This window comes from Astatotilapia calliptera, chromosome 3 (assembly GCF_964374335.1).
Source record: "Astatotilapia calliptera chromosome 3, fAstCal68.1, whole genome shotgun sequence".
NCBI classification, from domain to species: domain Eukaryota; kingdom Metazoa; phylum Chordata; class Actinopteri; order Cichliformes; family Cichlidae; genus Astatotilapia; species Astatotilapia calliptera.
In genome coordinates this window covers 38,428,662-38,447,574 of record NC_137424.1, presented here as the reverse complement: position 1 = coordinate 38,447,574, position 18,913 = coordinate 38,428,662, and the positions used below count along the sequence as shown (strand labels likewise).

Genomic DNA, 18,913 nt, shown 5'->3' with positions numbered 1-18,913 from the left:
CTAAAATGCTTCCTGATTTTGTACCCTCTGCAGTTTGACAGTGGATGAAATCAAGGCTAAAGTGGTGCTTGTCCACGATGAGCAGCGTGTTCTCTCTGAGGGTGAAGCACTGGTAAGTTCATCTTTATTCATAGTTTATGCTACAACTCTGCAGGTAATATTTTTTAATGATTATTTGATGCTGGATGGGGAAACAGCCCAGTGCTACACCTGTGTAACTAAAAGTTTCTTGGTCGTCCACATCGTGTGCGGCTCTCCAAAGTTCCCTTCAACTGCCATTTCCTAATGACAGCTGGAAGCTTTTTGATATCTTTTTATAGCCTAGCCCAATCCTGGAAGCCTCAATTAGCTTTGCAGTTTCTTAGAGAAGCCCGTGGTTGTTGAGTGCTAACACAAGAGTTGAAGAGTGTGGAGGATTTATCAGCTCTGAATTGTCACCAGCTGATGATTCCCTTAATTAAGGCCAAATAAGTTAATGAGGGTCTGAGGCTTTTTATGTGAAACTGTTACCTTGGAATCTTTTGCCTAGTCTCACACCAAAGTATGCCACATTTATTGTTGGCAATAAAATTTTGTATTTTCAAAAATAAACTAGCTGGGTTTTTTTTTGCTTTGTACCCGTTCTTTCTTTGTTGGAAAATAAAGCTTTTCTAACATGTATGACGTTTTAAAAGAAGTATCCTTTAACCTAAATACTAACTAAAACATTTTGTTGTCTAATCTGATTAAACAGTGAGTGAAAATGATGATAATAATAATAATAATGATAATAATATACAGGAAATTAACCCAAGTCTCATCAGAGCAGCTTTTATGACTTGTGCCACTGCCATCCATCCATCCAACCTCCTAATGCAGTCTTTGTTGGCTTTTCTGTGTGCACCGGGGTTGTCACAACACTGGAATTTCACACTCAATAGTGGCACCCAGGAGTATAATTTTTCATAGAAGTTAAGACATTAAAAAGCATCTTTTTTTGTATTCAGCTACAGTCCTGTTTATGTGTCTGGTGACTTCTCACCGTACTACTTCTGCTGATCAAACAGCCTTTTCTCAGCTTCAGTCAGGGACTTTAAGAGAAGTGTAATAATTTTCAAACACAAATAACTTTGTAATGCTGTGAAATTCACTTTATTGATTCTGCAGATGGGAGGAATTGATTACATTTGCTGCTTAGCTCCCAGTAGCAGTAGCAGTAGTAGTACCTACTACCTTAATAACAACAGATGACTTAATGTGCCAAGGTGTGCGGTGGCCAGGTTAATGTTTATGATAATGTTTTAATACTTTAGTGTTGTTGAAACAGGAAATTCCTCATAAAGATGAGGGTGTCAGTTTGTTTCAAGCAGTGTTCAGCTGCTAGTGAGGGGAGGGGCTGTGAGCTGTCTGTATGCAGGGTGCTGAGGTTGTGTGTCAGCTAGAGGCAAACACGGCACTGTTCAATATTGTTGCAAATGAGTATCCATTTGCAACAATATGTTGCAAATGGATACTTTTTTGTAACAATTAGTATCTGAGAGTGCAGGTAGACAGTCACAGGACATCTACGTAAGCCCCACCCTCTCATTTTATGATAAAACTAATGAGTACTTCACCGCATTGCAGGTGGGTTGAAACTTATGCACCTACTGGAGTTGTTTTTTATTCTTTGATATATTTATTATTGATTTATTGATTGATTTATTTTAATTTGGGGGAAAAAGTAACAGTGTGTTAAAAGTAATGTTTGAGGAAATGCTAACTGATCTAATCTAATTGATTTCTGTTATTATGATTGGTTTTAACATGCTTTATGCTACTTTCATTCATTTTTCAAGAAGTTATTTTAAAAAAAGTGGAAGTTATTGCATTTTAATTAGTAAACTTAAGTGGCACAAAAACACTTTACTCCTCAACATTACTGAAAACCATCATGAAAACACAGACAAACCCATAGCTTCCACACCGTGTCTACACCATCAACAACAGGACATTCTGCATATTTGCATCCAGATATTCTGCTGAATTACCGCTCGTCAATTTTGCTGCCAGAAGAGATTACCCTTTTAGTGCGCGTCAGACTACAGGACTTTATAGCAGATTTGCCTTTGATTCCTTTCCTTATCCCGACATTCAAATGTGAGTCCGGACCCCGTCAGTGCTGATGTTCGACCCATTATCTGGTACTTTGTAGGGTTTATAGAAGCATTCTTAAAGCCTACAAAAGTGCTTCTGGACTCATCGGGGCTGTCTTGATGTTTGATGTTTAATCGTTACAATCTTGATTGTTACACATATAATTGCTTCAGCATGTACACAGCAGACAGTGAAAATAACAGTGGCAAAGTGAAACAACAAGGTAGTCTTCATGTGCTTTGGGAAGACAGAGATGGAGCAAGCTGAACAACTTAGTAGAGACTCTCAAAGACTTTCAAGTTATTTCTAGAGCAGCTGACTGTAATGTGAAGCAACATAAGCGTTTTAGTCTTTGATGCTAATGTTGTGTTTGGATACTATTGCTAATTACTACCAATCTGAGCCAGTTGTCTTTGATGATTCATCAATGGATATGTGAATGTATATAATTTTGGGGTTGTGTATTTCTCTACGTCATTAAATCCATTACATATGAATAAATACATATATGAGGAAATATTATTCCATATCTCTAAACAGTATTGCTGGAGCGCCTTGAGGCAACTGTTGTTGTGATTTGGTGCTTGTGGCAGGACTTGACTTAAGCGGTCAAAGAAGAGCATGAGACTGATGCTGTCCAGTGTAGCAAGTGATTTATTCACCATTTTGTGACCCAAACAATATTTACAAAGAAACCAATAAAAAACTCAACTCTAAATTAACTCAGTTCAGCTAAATAAAACTGAAGTTAAATCAACGGAAATTAAGGTCAAACTGCGCACAGCTACACTGACCTGAACCTTTCTTCTCAAACACCTGAGTTCTGCTTAAATAGTCCACTTAACCAAACAATCTCTCCTCTGGACTATTCCATTCAGTAGGTAAGATGAACATGATTATATTCAAACCTCTACTGCTACTCTTTACTGGCAACATAAACTCTATGGTGTAATCAATACATATTACATCATTAAATCTATTTATCCCTAAACACTCTAAAATAAACTTTATGAAATTACAAGAATTCTTCCCCTTCTGCACTTGGTCTCATCCTGTGACCTCAGATGAACCCAGAAGCTATAAAGCAGGAAGTAAAACTACATTTCCTCCTTTTGTTTCTAGAAGACAGGTAGGTAAGGTTCTAAATAATACAAATTAACAGTTGAAATAAATAACATGTTAACTTAAACTTGTAGGAATTGATTTAAACCAAGATGTTATATTATATAATCTGTAAAAGTGCAAAACGTAAACAAACCCGGGATAGTAGATGTTTGCCTGTTGCAGATTGCATATGAAATATGGTTAAATCAAAACAAGAATGTTAACTAAGAATATGGACAAACGGTGTTGTCACCCACTTTGTCACAGTGCTACATAAATAAAACTGAATTGAACAAAATTTAATTGAATTTCCGCATCCGCCAGGGTCCACTCAAGTCTGAATGACAGAAATTTTATCCTAAGATGATGAGTGCAAGCGTCCATGGGGATGCCTGCTTGTTTTTTGTGCACTTACAACTTTGCGGACGCTCCAGGCTAGTGGACTAGTATAGGAAAGCAGGAATTACTTCTCAGCCAACATGTCTCCAGCTGTCCATTTCCATGTCTGCCACAGAGTATAATCTAGGCTTTCTTCCCCCCTCCATGCTCCTTGAAAGAGTCTGAAGTTATGCCACAGACCTCTACTCTCTTTCTGCAGTTCAAATCTCACCTCCAGTTCTCACTGACAAATACACAACCTTGCTTAACCTGCTCTCACCGATCTCTTTATCATCCAGACTCTTGAAGCAGCCTTCTTTTTCTCATTGCACAGTGTTGCTAAAGTTCCAGCAAAACACATGTAGATACACACTCCGTGTTATTTGGGATTTGACAGAAAGAAAATCTGTGAATCTGTAAAGTTTCTTGTTATATGTATGACTCAGTTTTAAAAATGAGTTATTATTACTGACGTCATGCTGCAGACTGCCACATAAACAAAATGATTATGATTGGGGAATTTGCAATCGCACTCTCTCCGTTAGTTGGTTTAAAGATGGGAACCTTGTCCATGATCACTCGCAGCCTTTGGTTGCTGTCTTCAAAGCAACTGTCAGGGTGTCGGGATGCCAGTAAAATGGCAATAAGATCAAATCAGTCTGCTATCAGTTTGTGATTGACTGGTTTCAAGTTGGTAATTATATGGAAACTGTTATATAGCAATTAACTGTAATAAATTGCAAATCTGTTGCTGTCTAAATACACAAAAGTCCATAATCATCATACTTCATAGTTACATTGACAGTCCAGCCAGAACTTCACAAATTAATAACAGAAATTCTGAAATTCCACCAGGAAGAGTGACATAGTTTCTGCAGGATAGCAAAGGCACTTATATAATACAATCAGCATGAAATCAGAATACAACCAGAATACAACCAGTTGGCAACTAGTTGCATCAAGTCCTCCATTGCAAATGTTGCAAATGTTGCAAACTGCACTGCAGTTATTTACAAACCTTCACCATTCTGTCGACGCAGCCAGCTGTTAAAATCAGTCTGAGTCAGACTGCAGCTACCTGCAATCAGTTGCCATTTGTGAAAGAATTCAATGGAGTCACAAGGCAATATCATTTTTTCTCTTTTGGTTGCAAGAAAGTAGTTGTGCTATTTTGTAAATGTGAATAAACTACAACAATATATTCGAATTATATCAATTAATAACATTTTGAAAAAGGTATAAGTAGTTTTCCAAAACACCTGGAGTAAGTACTGCATTTACTTGGGAGTACTTTCATCTGTGGATCAGTGCACAGCTGGTGCACTGGTGAGTATTTATAGCAACTGGACCGTAGGTAGGAATGTCAGACCTGTCAACCTGCCTACTGCATAAGAACACCATCGAACATATCCCTTTTATGTCTAAATAGTAGTTTAGTAGTTTTATCTTAGTATACTATATAGCGCTATCTCAAAATCAAATATTGATTTAATCTGCTGTTGCATTGTCTGCAAGTTTGCTATCTGGTTTCGATCAGCTGTGCGCTTCCCTGACTGGTTCGATGTTTTTCCCCCACTTATACAACAGGGTTCCTTCCACAGTCATTTGAATTCCGAACAGGAAGCGCACAGTGATTTTCCCTCAAGCTGCTGTGTGCGAGAACGCGGCTGTCTGCTTCACTCTAAACTTGTTGAGCCTCCCTCTTACCAGGCAGTACATACTAAAAATCTCTGGCTGTAAACAAAAATGGCCAACGCTTAAATTTTCCTCTGCCTTTTCCCTCCTGTAAATCATATGCACAATAATAAACAAACATGCAAATTACAATAAAAATAAAATCAAAGCACGTCTGCTGGGTTCTCCCACTGCAGGGCATGAGGAGTTGAGCCTTTGGGTAGGTTCTCACTAGGCCGAAAATGTGTTTACAGATATTTTCACAAATTAGTTTGTCTGTATTTAGTTGGAGTTGGACTGTCCTCCACTCCATAAGGGGTGACGGTGTGTATTTTTTGCTTTGGCTTGCTAATTTTAGCCTCTGTAAAATTCTACCGTATACGTTTGTTGTGTCGGCACGCAACGGAAAACAAACCCGTGCAGCTCCAGCGCTTTAACCAACATGAAGGACTCAAAAAAAATCTGTGCTCATTTGTTGTTGTTGGGTTTTTTTTCTCACGGTTTTCTCCCCTGCTTGCTAACGGGGAGACATTCCTAATGAATTCAGCTGCATCTGAAGAGGATGAATCAGTTTGAATATGCATGAATATGAAAATGTGTACTTAACTGCAACCACAACAAACCGTGATCAAACTGGGCAAATTAAGTAGGGTGCCATTGACAGTGGTTACCGGGCAATTTACACTAGAACTGACAAGCGGCCCCACGTTAGCACCTTAATCAAGGTCCAGGGGCAGCAACAGGTGTGCCTTTAAAAGTTAATTGCGTGTATTGGTGCGGGTTTAAGTAAAAGGTGTTGTTTTTAAACCCTCTTATTGATTCTTTGGTGTTTCTGTCTTAGAAACACATTTTCTGGCGACTTTAACGTTGCCGTTACTTCACTATACAGCTTGTGCGTACTCTAAATGTGTTTCCTCACGACAAAGAAAGAAAGTAATAACACCAAAGTACCTGTTTTCCTCCCTCCATATGAACAAAGACAAAAGAAAACTTTCCTCCTTGTCGGTTCTCGGCTGTAACGTCTGAAGACCTTGATAAGTTTTCTCCTGTCGGGGCGGTATAGGTTTTTGGCACGCTTATTCAATTTGTGTCATTTTCACATCTTTTTATTTCCCCGCTTCTCCCCTTTCTCTTAAGAAGCTTTGGTCTCCACAGAAAATTCAACTTCCACTTCAGCGGCCCAGATAATTCAAGAACAGAGAGGATTTTCAGGAGAACAATTTGATGATCAAAGGAGGCGCTGAGCTCGGGAGGGAGAAGGGATATTTTGAAGTGGCTCTCTGTCGCTATTCTGTCATTATGTTATAGCCGTCCACTCCTGTAAAAAAAAAAAAAAAAAAGAGCTGATAATGTAGGTCCACTCGTGTTTGAAAGGTAATCATGCTGATGAAGGAGAATGTTTTTCGTTGTTAAATAAAAAAAAAAAGCAGCTGAGATTTATGTTGTGCTGTTGCTATTCTCTGAACGTCAGATGCAGCCGTCGTCTGAACAGAAATGATTTCAATACTCAAACCGAAACATTTGCACTAAATCAGACGGAACTGTTATTTCTTTGGGTATTACCTGTAGGACAATACATTTTCAGGAGCACCAGTGTGTAACCAAGCTTGGACTCCAGCAATGTGCTTGTGAACTAGAGCTAGAGGAAATTGCCTTCTCTCAAGCTATAGACATTTGTGCCGAGGTGAATTTCACTTATCCATCTACTACCCACTCGCTTCTCTTAAAGCCCCGTACTCAGTCTACCAGAAATGGAAAGAGATGGAGAAAATAACATGTTTTTCCTTTTCTTTTGAACATGAGGACAAAACCCCCCGGATTTAACGGGGGGGAGAAAAGTCAGTTGCTGTTTGGTGGTGATAAGAGAGAAAAGTTGAGGAAATTTCACATTTTTGTGTGTAGCTGGGAAAGGTCGGGGGTTTCCCCATAACGGCCTGCCTAGTGTGTATGGAAATCCTGCTTGTTTCACAGTTTTATAATATTGACCATGCCCTAGGGTTCCCTAGTAGACGAGCTGACAGTGCCTTGGTGGTAACGAGGCAGAAATTATGACGCTGTGGTGTAGTTGGGAGGTAGCAGTGCGTAGACAACCGGGGGCAACATTTAAGATGTCAGAGCTCTTTGGGTTACCTTCACTAAGTTTTTCAAGTAAGATTTTTATCTCTGTGGTTGTTTCATCATTTTAAAAATAATCATTAAATGTCTAGATTTAATTTTTAACATTTCAACATTTTCATTGAAGTCTAAACTTACCTTAATTAAGTTTTATCCATCTATCGATCTATCGATATGTTAGTACTGTCAGCGTTAATGTCATTAAATGATGTTAATGTAATTACCGCATTAATGGCGCTAACGCGTTAAGGAGCTAACCGCGCTAACACATTGACGTATGTATGTTTTTATATATATATATATATATATATATATGTATGTATGTATATATATATATGTATGTATGTATGTATATATGTATGTATGTATGTATATATGTATGTATGTATGTATATATGTATGTATGTATATATGTATGTATGTATATATATATGTGTATGTATATGTGTGTGTATGTATGTATGTATATATATATATATATATATATATATATATATATAACACGTTAATCTCGTTAAAATGATATATATATCCTGTTTATCCATAGAAATATCAAAAACATTCCTATGCTGTTCATCCAATCCCAACATTTTTCTGTCATGGTGGCAGCTTGACAACATCCCTCAGAGCCTAAAAGCACCTGCAAAGCAAAGCAAGCAGCCCTGACGTGACTTTACCTCCCCATCTTGGCAACAACACTCGGCTCTCTTGATGTTCACAACATCCACTGAAAACAAACACCGGATGCCGGTGTTGCGTTGTCATTCCACCCCTAGTCAGTCCCGAACCAAGGTCAGCCTCTCAGCTCGGCTCTTAACACCATCTGTTTGAGCTGGTTGACATTTGGCCCCGGCCAACGCTTAAATCTCACTTCAGAGGGGGCCCGGCATGTTTGCATTCTGTTTTTGTATTGTGTGTCAAGAGGGCAGATTTCACTTAGATTTCGTCTCAAATCCACAAGATAACATCTTATTAAATGTATGTTAGATGTTGGTGAAGTGAGAGACTGTGACATGTACTGAATACATGTTTAGGCTATTTAGGGTGTAATTGCTTTTGTCTTTTCATACAGTGCTAGGTGCAAATGGCTTATTACATCAGGGGTCTGCATATCATCGTGATGGTAATTTTTGCACATTTGGTCAAGTGAAGAGTCCCGAACAGGAAGAGCATATGAATACTTGTGAACAGGAAAGCAGAGTTTTATTTGCTCTGGGATGTCTTCCTGGCCACCAGAAGGGGGCAGCAGGCCTCTAAGTTGAGCAAGAGCTGATGGCAAAATGGAAAGTCACATTCACAGGTCATTTAATCTCTTTGTTTTGTCATGGGCTGGGCCTCTGGTGCTGTTTTCTTGCCTTGCTCCCTCCTCTTTCGAAAAGGAGAGAGATCCCTCCTGCTCAGAAAAATCTCATCTGCCTCCAAGAACTTCCTTTTTCATCCTTTTGGATGGTGGTTTCATAAGCTTGCAGTGATTCCAGGATTAAATGTGTGTGTTCAGAGGAGATTCTCGAATCTGGATGCGACTGTAAGGGAGCTTTTGTGTTTTTACAGTTTGTATTTAACTTTGTCAAAATGCCTTTTTTTGGGGGGAGCAATGTGTGCTCTTGCGTCACTGAGCACAACCTAGAAGTCTAATATCTGCAGACCTAAGCTGTGCTTAGGATTCCGCTCTTAGTTAAGTGTACAGTAACACTGTGGGTCTACATCCCTACAGTCATTGTATGCACAGGCTTACCATCCCATGCAGTGTTTGCTTGGGGATTATAAAGTTGTTAAGGTAAACCGTACGCGGCTTACGCTGCGTTATGGTGAAGCAAGCAATGTGTTCGTAGTAAACAAGCAGTTGAAGACAGGTTTTCCATTTCCGCTTGTGCATCCAAAACAGTACTTACAGTCCCGTGTTAAAAAGCCAGCTAGATGTATGAAGTCATACCGTAGCAGGCTGGTGTACACCTTTCCCCTCTCCGTACCGTTCATCATCTACCATCGAACACATCACGTTTTTTTGCTCCCCAGCTGGAGTGCTTTCAAGTTATATAATGTAAAATGACAAGCTGTAACCACAGGTGGACTGATATGTGGTTTGTAGAGCTGAGGTAGAGAAAACTTACCTCCTAGGAAAAGGAAAAAAGTGCTGTTATGTGTCATGTTCTTTTGAAATAGGAGGACAGCAAGGGTCTTCAAAGGAGGGTGGGATGTCGAATGATTTTAGTTGGTAACTGTGAAAGACTTTTTTTTTTTTATTTGTTTCAGGCTGCACACCTGGCACTTCTCAATCTCTTGCCTTGCCCTCTCCCTCTGCACCTTTAATCTCCTCCGCATTCGTCTTTTGTTATGTAACTGCCAAGATTGGATGTGCTCAAGGTCGCGCGGGTGATACAGGTAATGGAACCAGTGGGAGGTCAAAGGCAAGAGAGGGAAGGAGCAAAGTGAAGAGGCATCATTTTTGTGCAGATCCAACAAGTCTTGACAGAGGTGTCTTATATCAAGAGCTATCTGTGTGCCTGAGTCCATGTGTTTACCGCCTGCATCTGTTTGCCAGTTTGCTTTTTTTTAAACAATCAAATCAGTTTTTTCTCTCTCAAAATATAAAAACTAACAAAAGCAAAAGAAAAAAATTATGTGGTTTATGTTTATATATACAAAAAAAGAGAGTCAGATTTAAAATATTTGAATCACACAGCTGTGTTTGTATCACTTTGACTCCAACACTGGTACTGCTGTCTTACAAGCTGTACTGACAAACCAGCCTTAAAGCAAGCTCAAGGCAATCATTCGAATTTTTATCAGCCTTATCCACTTGACAAATACTATTAATGTTGCAGTTGCCAGTCAGCAGAGTACAAAGACAATAGACTTCTGTTTCCAACTGGATGATCTGTGCTTGTGTCTCCTATGTGAACACATTGATTACTGTATTTACTGTCTTTTACTGTGTTCAAGGTTTTTAAAAACTCTTTAAAATATCTTATTTACATATACTAATTTGCAATACTAATAAAAGGTCTTAGAAATTACCACATTGTCCTCAATTTCAGTTGCATCGCTGCAAGAATTTGCGGCACACAATGCTGTTATTTCTGCTCTGAGTATTTAAACTATGCAGTGCATCTGGATTGTTAACGCCTTGATTTTTGGTTCACCTAAACCTTCCCTGCTGTTTTTGTGTGTAAAAACGATGTCTGAAACAGTAGGCTGATAAGTTACATTAAGCCTTTAGTGACATAGGCTCGGAGACCAGTTGGTAACCCCTTGGTAACTGCCAGTTGCTCAAAAAAAAAAAGGATGTTCCCCATATTATCCAAATTGAACGTAGCTGAACGTTGGTTTGTGAAGGTTTTTGAAGCCTTTCCACTATAAAGAAAAAAATGGATGGACGAGTGGAACTGGCTTTGAAACTTGGCCAGCAAGTTAACAGTTTGTTAGCCAATGAGTGAGCAGTTTCATAACACAGATCCATTTGGGTATACAGTATGGTATGACCAAGATTTTCAATGTAGACATTTTTATTCAGCGTGATCCAAAAAAAGTAACTGAGCTCATAAATTCATCAGAAAAGTGTTTACAGAGGTCAAGTCAGAAAGCTGTTTCCCCATAGACTTCCTATAGCAACTGCAGCTGTCCCCATCTGGTGGCCCTAAATAATGCAGTTTAATGGCACTCTCTGCATTGACTTCAGGATTTGTTTGTTTTTTACCCTCTATGGTATCTGCTGACCAGTTGGTGAATAATTGCTGGAGGTCACTGGTTATCGCCAGTCAATAGGATGCTGCACCAAAAACAACCTTGTGATTTCTTTGGTCACTATCAAATTGCCACTGTCGAAGACACCAACTTGTCTGCAATCATTCGCTAGTTACTATCCAAGCTGTTGCAAAACTTGAAAAATAAAAGTTTGCAACACAAATGATAGAAAAATAGATAAATTGTGCCGTATCACTGCTACCAACGTATTTCAAAAGATGCAACTTTGAAAAGTATTGAAAGTTTTACTATTGCCTGTTGAGTAGTTTGCAAGTGTTTGCAGACAAGTCAGTGTCTTGCATGCAAACTACTGGCAAACAATGCAAGTGCATGGAAGTTTCTGGTGCAGCACCATATCCAAAAGTAAGTTAACACAACTGTATTTATATAGCATCTTTCAAGACAAAGATTAGGCCCCTTGGTGACGAGTTTCACATTAGCGATTACCAGCAACCACTCCCCAACTTGTTGCAAAATGCACATTTTATAAGGTGGATAAGGTTTTGAAAAGCAATGACGTTTTTGTTGTCATTTCACATTAAGACATTTGGGATCATTTTTTAAAATAAGCTCAATACTTGCAAGTGGATGGCATGGCTGTAGCAGGCAGGTCTTGAGAGCCAAGCTGATGCCAAAGCATCTCAAATGTGCAATAATTTTAGTGACTATTGAGAAGCAACCCCTCTGGTTGCAAAACGGCTTCTGGTTGTATGAAGTCTATGGGAAAACAGCCCTCGACTGCCCTACTCTTTAAACTCAGAAAACACTTTGCTAATGACTTTATGGTCGTTAGTTTCAAGCAGAGATGGGCAGCAAAGTAACGTGTTACTGTAATCCGATTACTTTTTTCAAGTAACGAGTAAAGTAAGGGATTACTATTGCAAAAAAGGTAATTAGATTACGGTTACTTTCCCATAAGCACGCCTGCGTTACTGCGTTACTAAAACAGTGTTTTTTTTGCGAGAATGTCTCATGACAGTGACGTAAGCGAGTGCGACGTTCGTGACAACAGCTGTGTGCAGATCAACAATGGATCACATATCGATTGTGGGAGAGAGTATGAGCGTGCAGCGTTTAAAGCGTGGAAGTACTGACCTTACTTTGAGTTTGATTCCATAAAAAGTGACAAAAACATTAGCGTCCATCATGCGTGGGAAGAAAACTTCTTTTTACAGCAAAAAAACCCCCTAAACTTCCAAACAAGCACCAAGTGCGCTACCACGTAATGGGAAATTCACAGAAAGTCGCGGATTCTTCCACTGACCGCAGCACACCTGCACCAGGGTAAACCTCCGCCTACGTCAGTCCTGCTTTACAGGTGAAAATAGAGCAACAGGACCGCTGAGTCTTTGACTTTATTTATTTTCTGCTGTGTTTTACTTGCATCTATTTGAAAGACTGAGTGTAAACACAAAAATATAATTATTTTATTTTATGTGCTGGAATGTGCAGAAAATAGGTTTAAATGTTAAACTAATTTATTCCAGTCAGAGAATGTTGCATATAATTGAATTTTTGCTTGATGCATAAAGTTAAAAGATTAAAACTGATAAAACAAGTTAAAAAAAAGAGACTTTTCCATTTGATTACATTTTGTATGATGGATTATGCAGAAAAAGTAGAATTGGGCTGAAAGATCTATCGCTTTATCACCTCTTCAGGTTGTAAATCGTGTTTTTAAAAAGTAACTAAGTAATTAATTACTTTTGAAAATAAGTAATCAGTAAAGTAACAGGATTACTTTTTGGGGGAAGTAATCAGGAATTAATTACTGATTACTTTTTTTCGAGTAACTTGACCAACACTGGTTTCAAGTCATGTTAAATAAAATGTAAAGATCATTTTGCAACTTTTGGTCATTATTGGAGTCACAAAGGCAGGTTATCCAAGACTTGCTAATGACAGTTTCAACTAGAGATGGCACGATACCACTTCTTTATGTCCGATACCGATACCGATATCATAAATTTGGATATCTGCCGATACCGATATGAATCCGATATAGTGTTTTTTAATCAACAAAACTGTTTTTTAAAATATCTTGCTGCATTTTGCAAGTCTGCAAGTTCATACTCAAGTTTAAAACAACAACTACACTAAAGCTATTCTGTTATACCTGTATACAAAAAAAATATTTCATAGTTCAGCAATACTGATCAATCTAATAAACTTAAACCTACACCATCCTCCCTATTCTGGTATTTTAAAGAGTACTTAGCGTAAATATTAAGCAACCTAAAAGAAATAAATAAAAAATAAGGAACCACCCCTCCACCTCATGATGCTTAATCGACGTAATCAACCTTAATTTGATGCAGTGTGAAAAAAAATGCATAGAAATCAATTATTTTTCAAGAAATATTAAATAGATTCAACATCTTTCTTCAACAAAATTGCAGACTGCACAGATGGTACCTTCCCAAAGTAAAAAGTACTATAGCTTACTAGGGTATATATTAGACTTAATAGTCACTATATACAGTAATTGACTTCTATTCATTTTACATCAAATTAAAACTTTGGGTGTCAGATAATTATTTATTAAAAGCTAGACATTTTAAATGAGAATAAGAAAGAAAAGTATGTCTTTGTGCCCCCTTTTCCCTGTTCATGCCCTATCGGCCCCCCTGGCTAAACTTTGCTAGATCCGCCCCTGCACAGTTACCAGCGTCAGCTACGTAGAAAAAGATCCTCGAGTAGAAAGTAATAATAAATAAATTGTAACAACAGCTGATCAAGCTTAAACGTGCTGCTGTTGTTCAGCCGCTGGTTTCCTCTTTCTGGTGCAAAGTGGGCCAAAAACAAACAAGAGACACGGACTCGCGACAGAAAAGCCGATCAGCTGATCATTTAAGCAGTTTCACGATTGAAGTAGCAGCCGGAGAGCGAGAGGCAGTCGCTTGTTAAGCTTAACGTGGGAATGCTTTACAAACATTCAGAGATGGACTTACACACTTGCTTTACTTCTCTCGGGGATAACTTTGTCGGAGATGAAATGCCAGGTTGCTAGCCAAGCTCCACATGCTATCCAGACCACCGACAGGTCCCGCATGCCACCGCTGCTCTATCACGTGATGCATACTGCTCCGACTGCTAACGTTCTGAGGTGAGTTACAGCGTGTTGCAAGTTTTGTGAGATGCTTTCGTGATATTTAATGGATCGGATTACATTTTTTATTTTTCTCCGATATCCGATCCAGTAATTTAGGTCAGTATCGGACCGATACCGATACGTAATATCGGATCGGTCCATCTCTAGTTTCAACTCACAGTGTAGTGGGGAACATCATCGTGGCTACATTTATCTTTTCTATGGGCTATAGTTAGGTCCTGAATTTATTTTATGACGGTAACAATTTGATCTCAAGTCTTACATTTGACTTGCTTATACCTGCACATGATTTGATCCCAGACCATAAAAGAATGTTTTACCAGTAGGAGGATATGCTAAATAATAAGTAACATTGTAAAGGGTTAGCTAATGACAGAAAAGTGCCTTTGGACTTTCCCACTCCCAACTATAGCTGCTCTGGGTCATGTCGGCTGACTGTGTTCGAGGCTAGTAGTTAGTTGAGATACTACTTACATTATCAAACACTGGTGTGTTTGTGTGTAGTGCAACCACAGAAATGCCACAAGCTGAATAGTTTTCCACTCTTAGAAGAGCTCTGTGCTGGTTGCGGCAGTTAGTTACGTGGCTGTACATCCTGCCTCCAAATCACTTTCTGTTAAGTACAGGTTTAGGCTGGTTACCAACACTCGCTGTCAGCAAAGCACTAAGTACTGTACATGACAATGCATCTCAATTAGTGTGTTGCATTGTGCTTCACACTCAAAGCCACCCTGTAGGAAGCAGTACATAATATTGGGTTTGCATCAGGAGTAACTTATAACAGCTCTGTTAGTATGGCCTTAGGTGAGTGACAAGTAAAAATCAAAACTAATGTAAAGTTACAAACAGTAATGCTGCTTGTGCTGACAATTTCAATTTTCTGTAGGAGCGGTACTAATAGATTATTGTTTACTCTATTTAATTTGTAAAATATGTGTACACACACACACACACACACACACACACACACACACGCACGTAGAAAAATATTTAGTATACACATCCAGAAATGCATATACTATTATATATTGTACATTTATTTATTAGTTTCAGATGTAGCCATTCTTGTATTTTGCTTGTTTACATTATTGTACTTTGCACAACTCTGTTGCTTGTGAAGCTCGCACACAAGAATTTCACATCACATGTGCTGTACCAATGTACCTGCACATGTGATGTGACAATAAAAGTGATTTGATTTGATTTGATTTGAATACTTACTACAATCTTAGCTTTAAAGACCTAATTTGAAGACACAATTGATTTAATGGCTGCGTAGAAAAAAATCTGTGATAAGTTGTTTTTTTGGGTTTTTTTTACCAATCTATTTTAGAGATTGTAGACACAGGGATTTGGAAATGTGACTCATTCAAAGCAATCTATATTGTACAAACCTCAATAACTGTATATTTCACATTTTCTTTGAGTACCAATGTAGGAAAAAACCCTTCAATAACTAGTGCCCAAGGCTCTAAAATTACAGAACCTCCTTTTAATAAGAAAAGTTTCAATTTTAATATGCATTGCAATATTGTATATTAATGCAAAATCCATATAAAATAATGAGGTTAAATCCAGCGTGCGGTACTCCTTTACTTTAAGTTGTTCATGACAATTTACTTATCTTTATTAAGTAAAAAAAAACAGACTCCCAGGCAATTTAATGAGTATATAATTTCAGTGCACTGTATTTGCACTTAAATAAAGGATAGTATTGAATAATAAGCTCACTTTTAATGTTTTTTAAACACATTCTGCAGGTCATATAATCATAAAATAAACTGCACAGTTCTGCTTTTGTATTTCTACATATCAAGTCACATCAAATATCCTGTGCTCGAGACAGACCACTGGCTCCTGGAAGAACGTCTTGTTGAAGAACCTCATATCCTTTGTGGTGAAATTGTTGATGTGTTTTGTGTTTCCATGGTGACCCCGCCGCACAGCGCATAAGACAATAATGAAAGCTCTTAAAGGCCCCAGGGGCACCAGAATAGCTCACGTCCTCGATGTTTCAGCTACTGTGGCACTTGGAGGAGTTACACAACCTGACGTTCACCCTGAGAATGTTTCTTTCCCCCATCATCTTGGGGGTTTTTGAGACCGGCAAAGATTGGGCTCGCTAGCAAAGGGATGACACACGGAATGACAAAACTCCTGTGTCTGTCTGTCAGGCTCGGTCTTTATCCGACTGACATTTGCTGGCTCAGGCTCATCCAGGCTTTGGAGAAGCCAGGGATAAGAGTCAGACACAGATGGCTTTTTCCTTTGCAATTCTGTCTCACATAAGATTCAGAAGGGGTGGGGGTTGGGGGGGTGTTTCAAACCTTTCTCCTGTTTTTACAGACACTCAGAAATATAAGTCTTCACACACCGCAATGATTTTGATGTTGCCTCGCAGTGCTTTATGTTTCCTGCCTGCGCTGACCTGACCTATTGGTGATTAAGTCTTGATAGGACTGTAACTTCAGCGCAGGCATTTCTCGTCCTCTGAGTAAGTCAAAAGAACAATGCAAGAATGCCTTGTGCCATTTAAAACTGATGAGCCAAAGCCAGCGTGAGGGAGGAGAGGGGAGGTGTAGGTGTTAAATTGATTGGCGAGAGAAAAAAGCATCTGCTTTGCAATAGCTTAACAGTTGCCTCAGAAGCACGCCTGCTATTGTTTCCAAACAAGAATACCCACTTCTGTGTGCCGAGGAGTGTCGCCTTCAGAAGAAATGTGTGAGAGGGATAGAAATTGTTGCATAAGAAACATTTAGAGACATCTTTTTTTTTTCTTTTTTTTGCGGCTTTCCAGGACCTTGATCTATTTTCTCTCATCTACTTTTTCTATTCTGCAGACTGCTCAGCGTTAATATGTGGGCAGAAAACAAAATCTGCAGGATATGGGCTTGGTGTCAGCAGCTGATTCAATGACAGCGAGGCAAGAGGGTCCCAGGTGTAGTCATGACTCAGGTAGCACTCCAGGCTGATTGAAGGGGGCAAAGGAAGCAGCGGAGGGGGGTTGGGAGGGGTGCAACATGGAAGCTGGCGTCTTGCTTGACACGCTGCCTGAGTCCCAGACAGCAGGAAAAGCAAAGAGACAGGACGCCTGACCCCCTACGACCTTCACCAAAGTAGGACGGGGGGGACTCGGATTTTTGTTTCCCAACAGCAGTGGCACCAGTGCGCGCGTCTCTAGCTTCTGCATTTATTTCAGCGGTAAGCAAAATAAATGCTTATTTTTACAGCACTTTTCAGAACCGGGGTTACAAAGTGCCTCAGCAAGCAGCAAATGAAAACGTTCAAAGGCAAAAAGCATATTAATGCATAATTCAATCAAAGGAAAGCGAAAATTATGTAAAATAAAACTAGATCAGGGCACAGAACTTAAAATGCTCTGAGAAAAGTTTTAAAATGTTCAATAGATTTTCCTGACCTGGGGGAATGTTACAAAAACTTCATAACTTGTATAAAATGAAGTACTATGAAAACATAAGATAGGAAAAGTGTTATAAAAGCATCCTAACATCCTAAAAACTTGCTAGACTTTTCTAATTTTAGGATAATTGTTAAGCTGTCCTCTTCAGTGTTGGCTAAATTGTTGGCAGTCATCTGTCATCCTCACGGCTGCCGTCCGCAGGTTTAAATTATTCGCTGAGACGCCCAAACGACATGTTTTGAGTACTCTACCCCGAAAGACTTAAAGATTTGGCAAAAGTGCCAGAAAATTTAGACAGAAACACATATTCCCCAACCAGTTGGCGAGTGGTTCTTGAAGGTTGCTGTCTGTTGCTGAATGCCTGGCAGTTGCTGGTTCGGTTACTAGCGGATAGCTGCGGTTCGAATGAAAGACACCAGCTTGTGTGCAAAATCACACTAATTACTTGACGAATGATAGTAAAACTTGAAATCGTCTGATGGAAGCTGAAAATGTAAGAATGTTCACTTTCCCATTAACCCCCGAAGACCCGAACTCTTTCATGGCATGCATTTTTAATTTCTCTTTGCTATTTGGGCTGATTGGGACCTGATGAATGTAAAAACAAAAAAATACGCGATTTCTTTATTTTTTATTTTTTACCTGATTTTTGTTTCTGAGAAAAATGAGATCCACATATGAGGACATTCGCTTTAAATTTCGATAGGACAGTGGCAGTATAACGTCCTCGTAAGTGGACATCAGGTCCTTGTAGAGAAAAATTTTGTATTTTGGTCTATACAACCCAAAATGTGATGTCCACATATGTGGACGCCAGGTCCTAGAAGGTTAAAAGTAGTGCTACAAACAACACATTCAACACGTCTAACATTTTTCAAGTTTAACTACCAATCATAACAAATAGTAACCAAAGGAATCTTTGGTGCAGTACCATATACTACTTTCACCTAGTGACAGTCAGCAAACTTTACAAACCATTCGCTGACTGGTTGGGAACAAACATTTTTCTCTAGTAATCTAGCTGGCCAATCTCTAGGCCTGTGTGTCTGAGAGCTAAGTAATATGAATGGTAGACATTGGAAAGGATTGCTATTAGCACTGAATTCATTATTTGATCCAAATTAATGTTAATGTTTGATTTGCTACACAGATAGTGGTATATTATAGTGGATATAAGTGTTAGAACAGTGGTTCTTAACCTGGGTTCGATCGAACCCTAGGGGTTCGGTGAGTCGGTCTCAGGGGTTCGG

The 18,913-nt window shown here is 39.0% G+C and overlaps 1 protein-coding gene across 1 annotated transcript in view; it reads left to right on the top strand.

Annotated features, from left to right (window-relative positions):
* LOC113018664 (glucosidase 2 subunit beta-like) overlaps positions 1–18,913 on the top strand; it is a 169,566-nt gene that overhangs the window by 25,500 nt on the left and 125,153 nt on the right. The window contains exon 8 of the mRNA XM_026161957.2: positions 34–112. Coding sequence (XP_026017742.1) covers positions 34–112 — 79 coding nt within the window. The remainder of the gene's footprint in view (positions 1–33; positions 113–18,913) is intronic.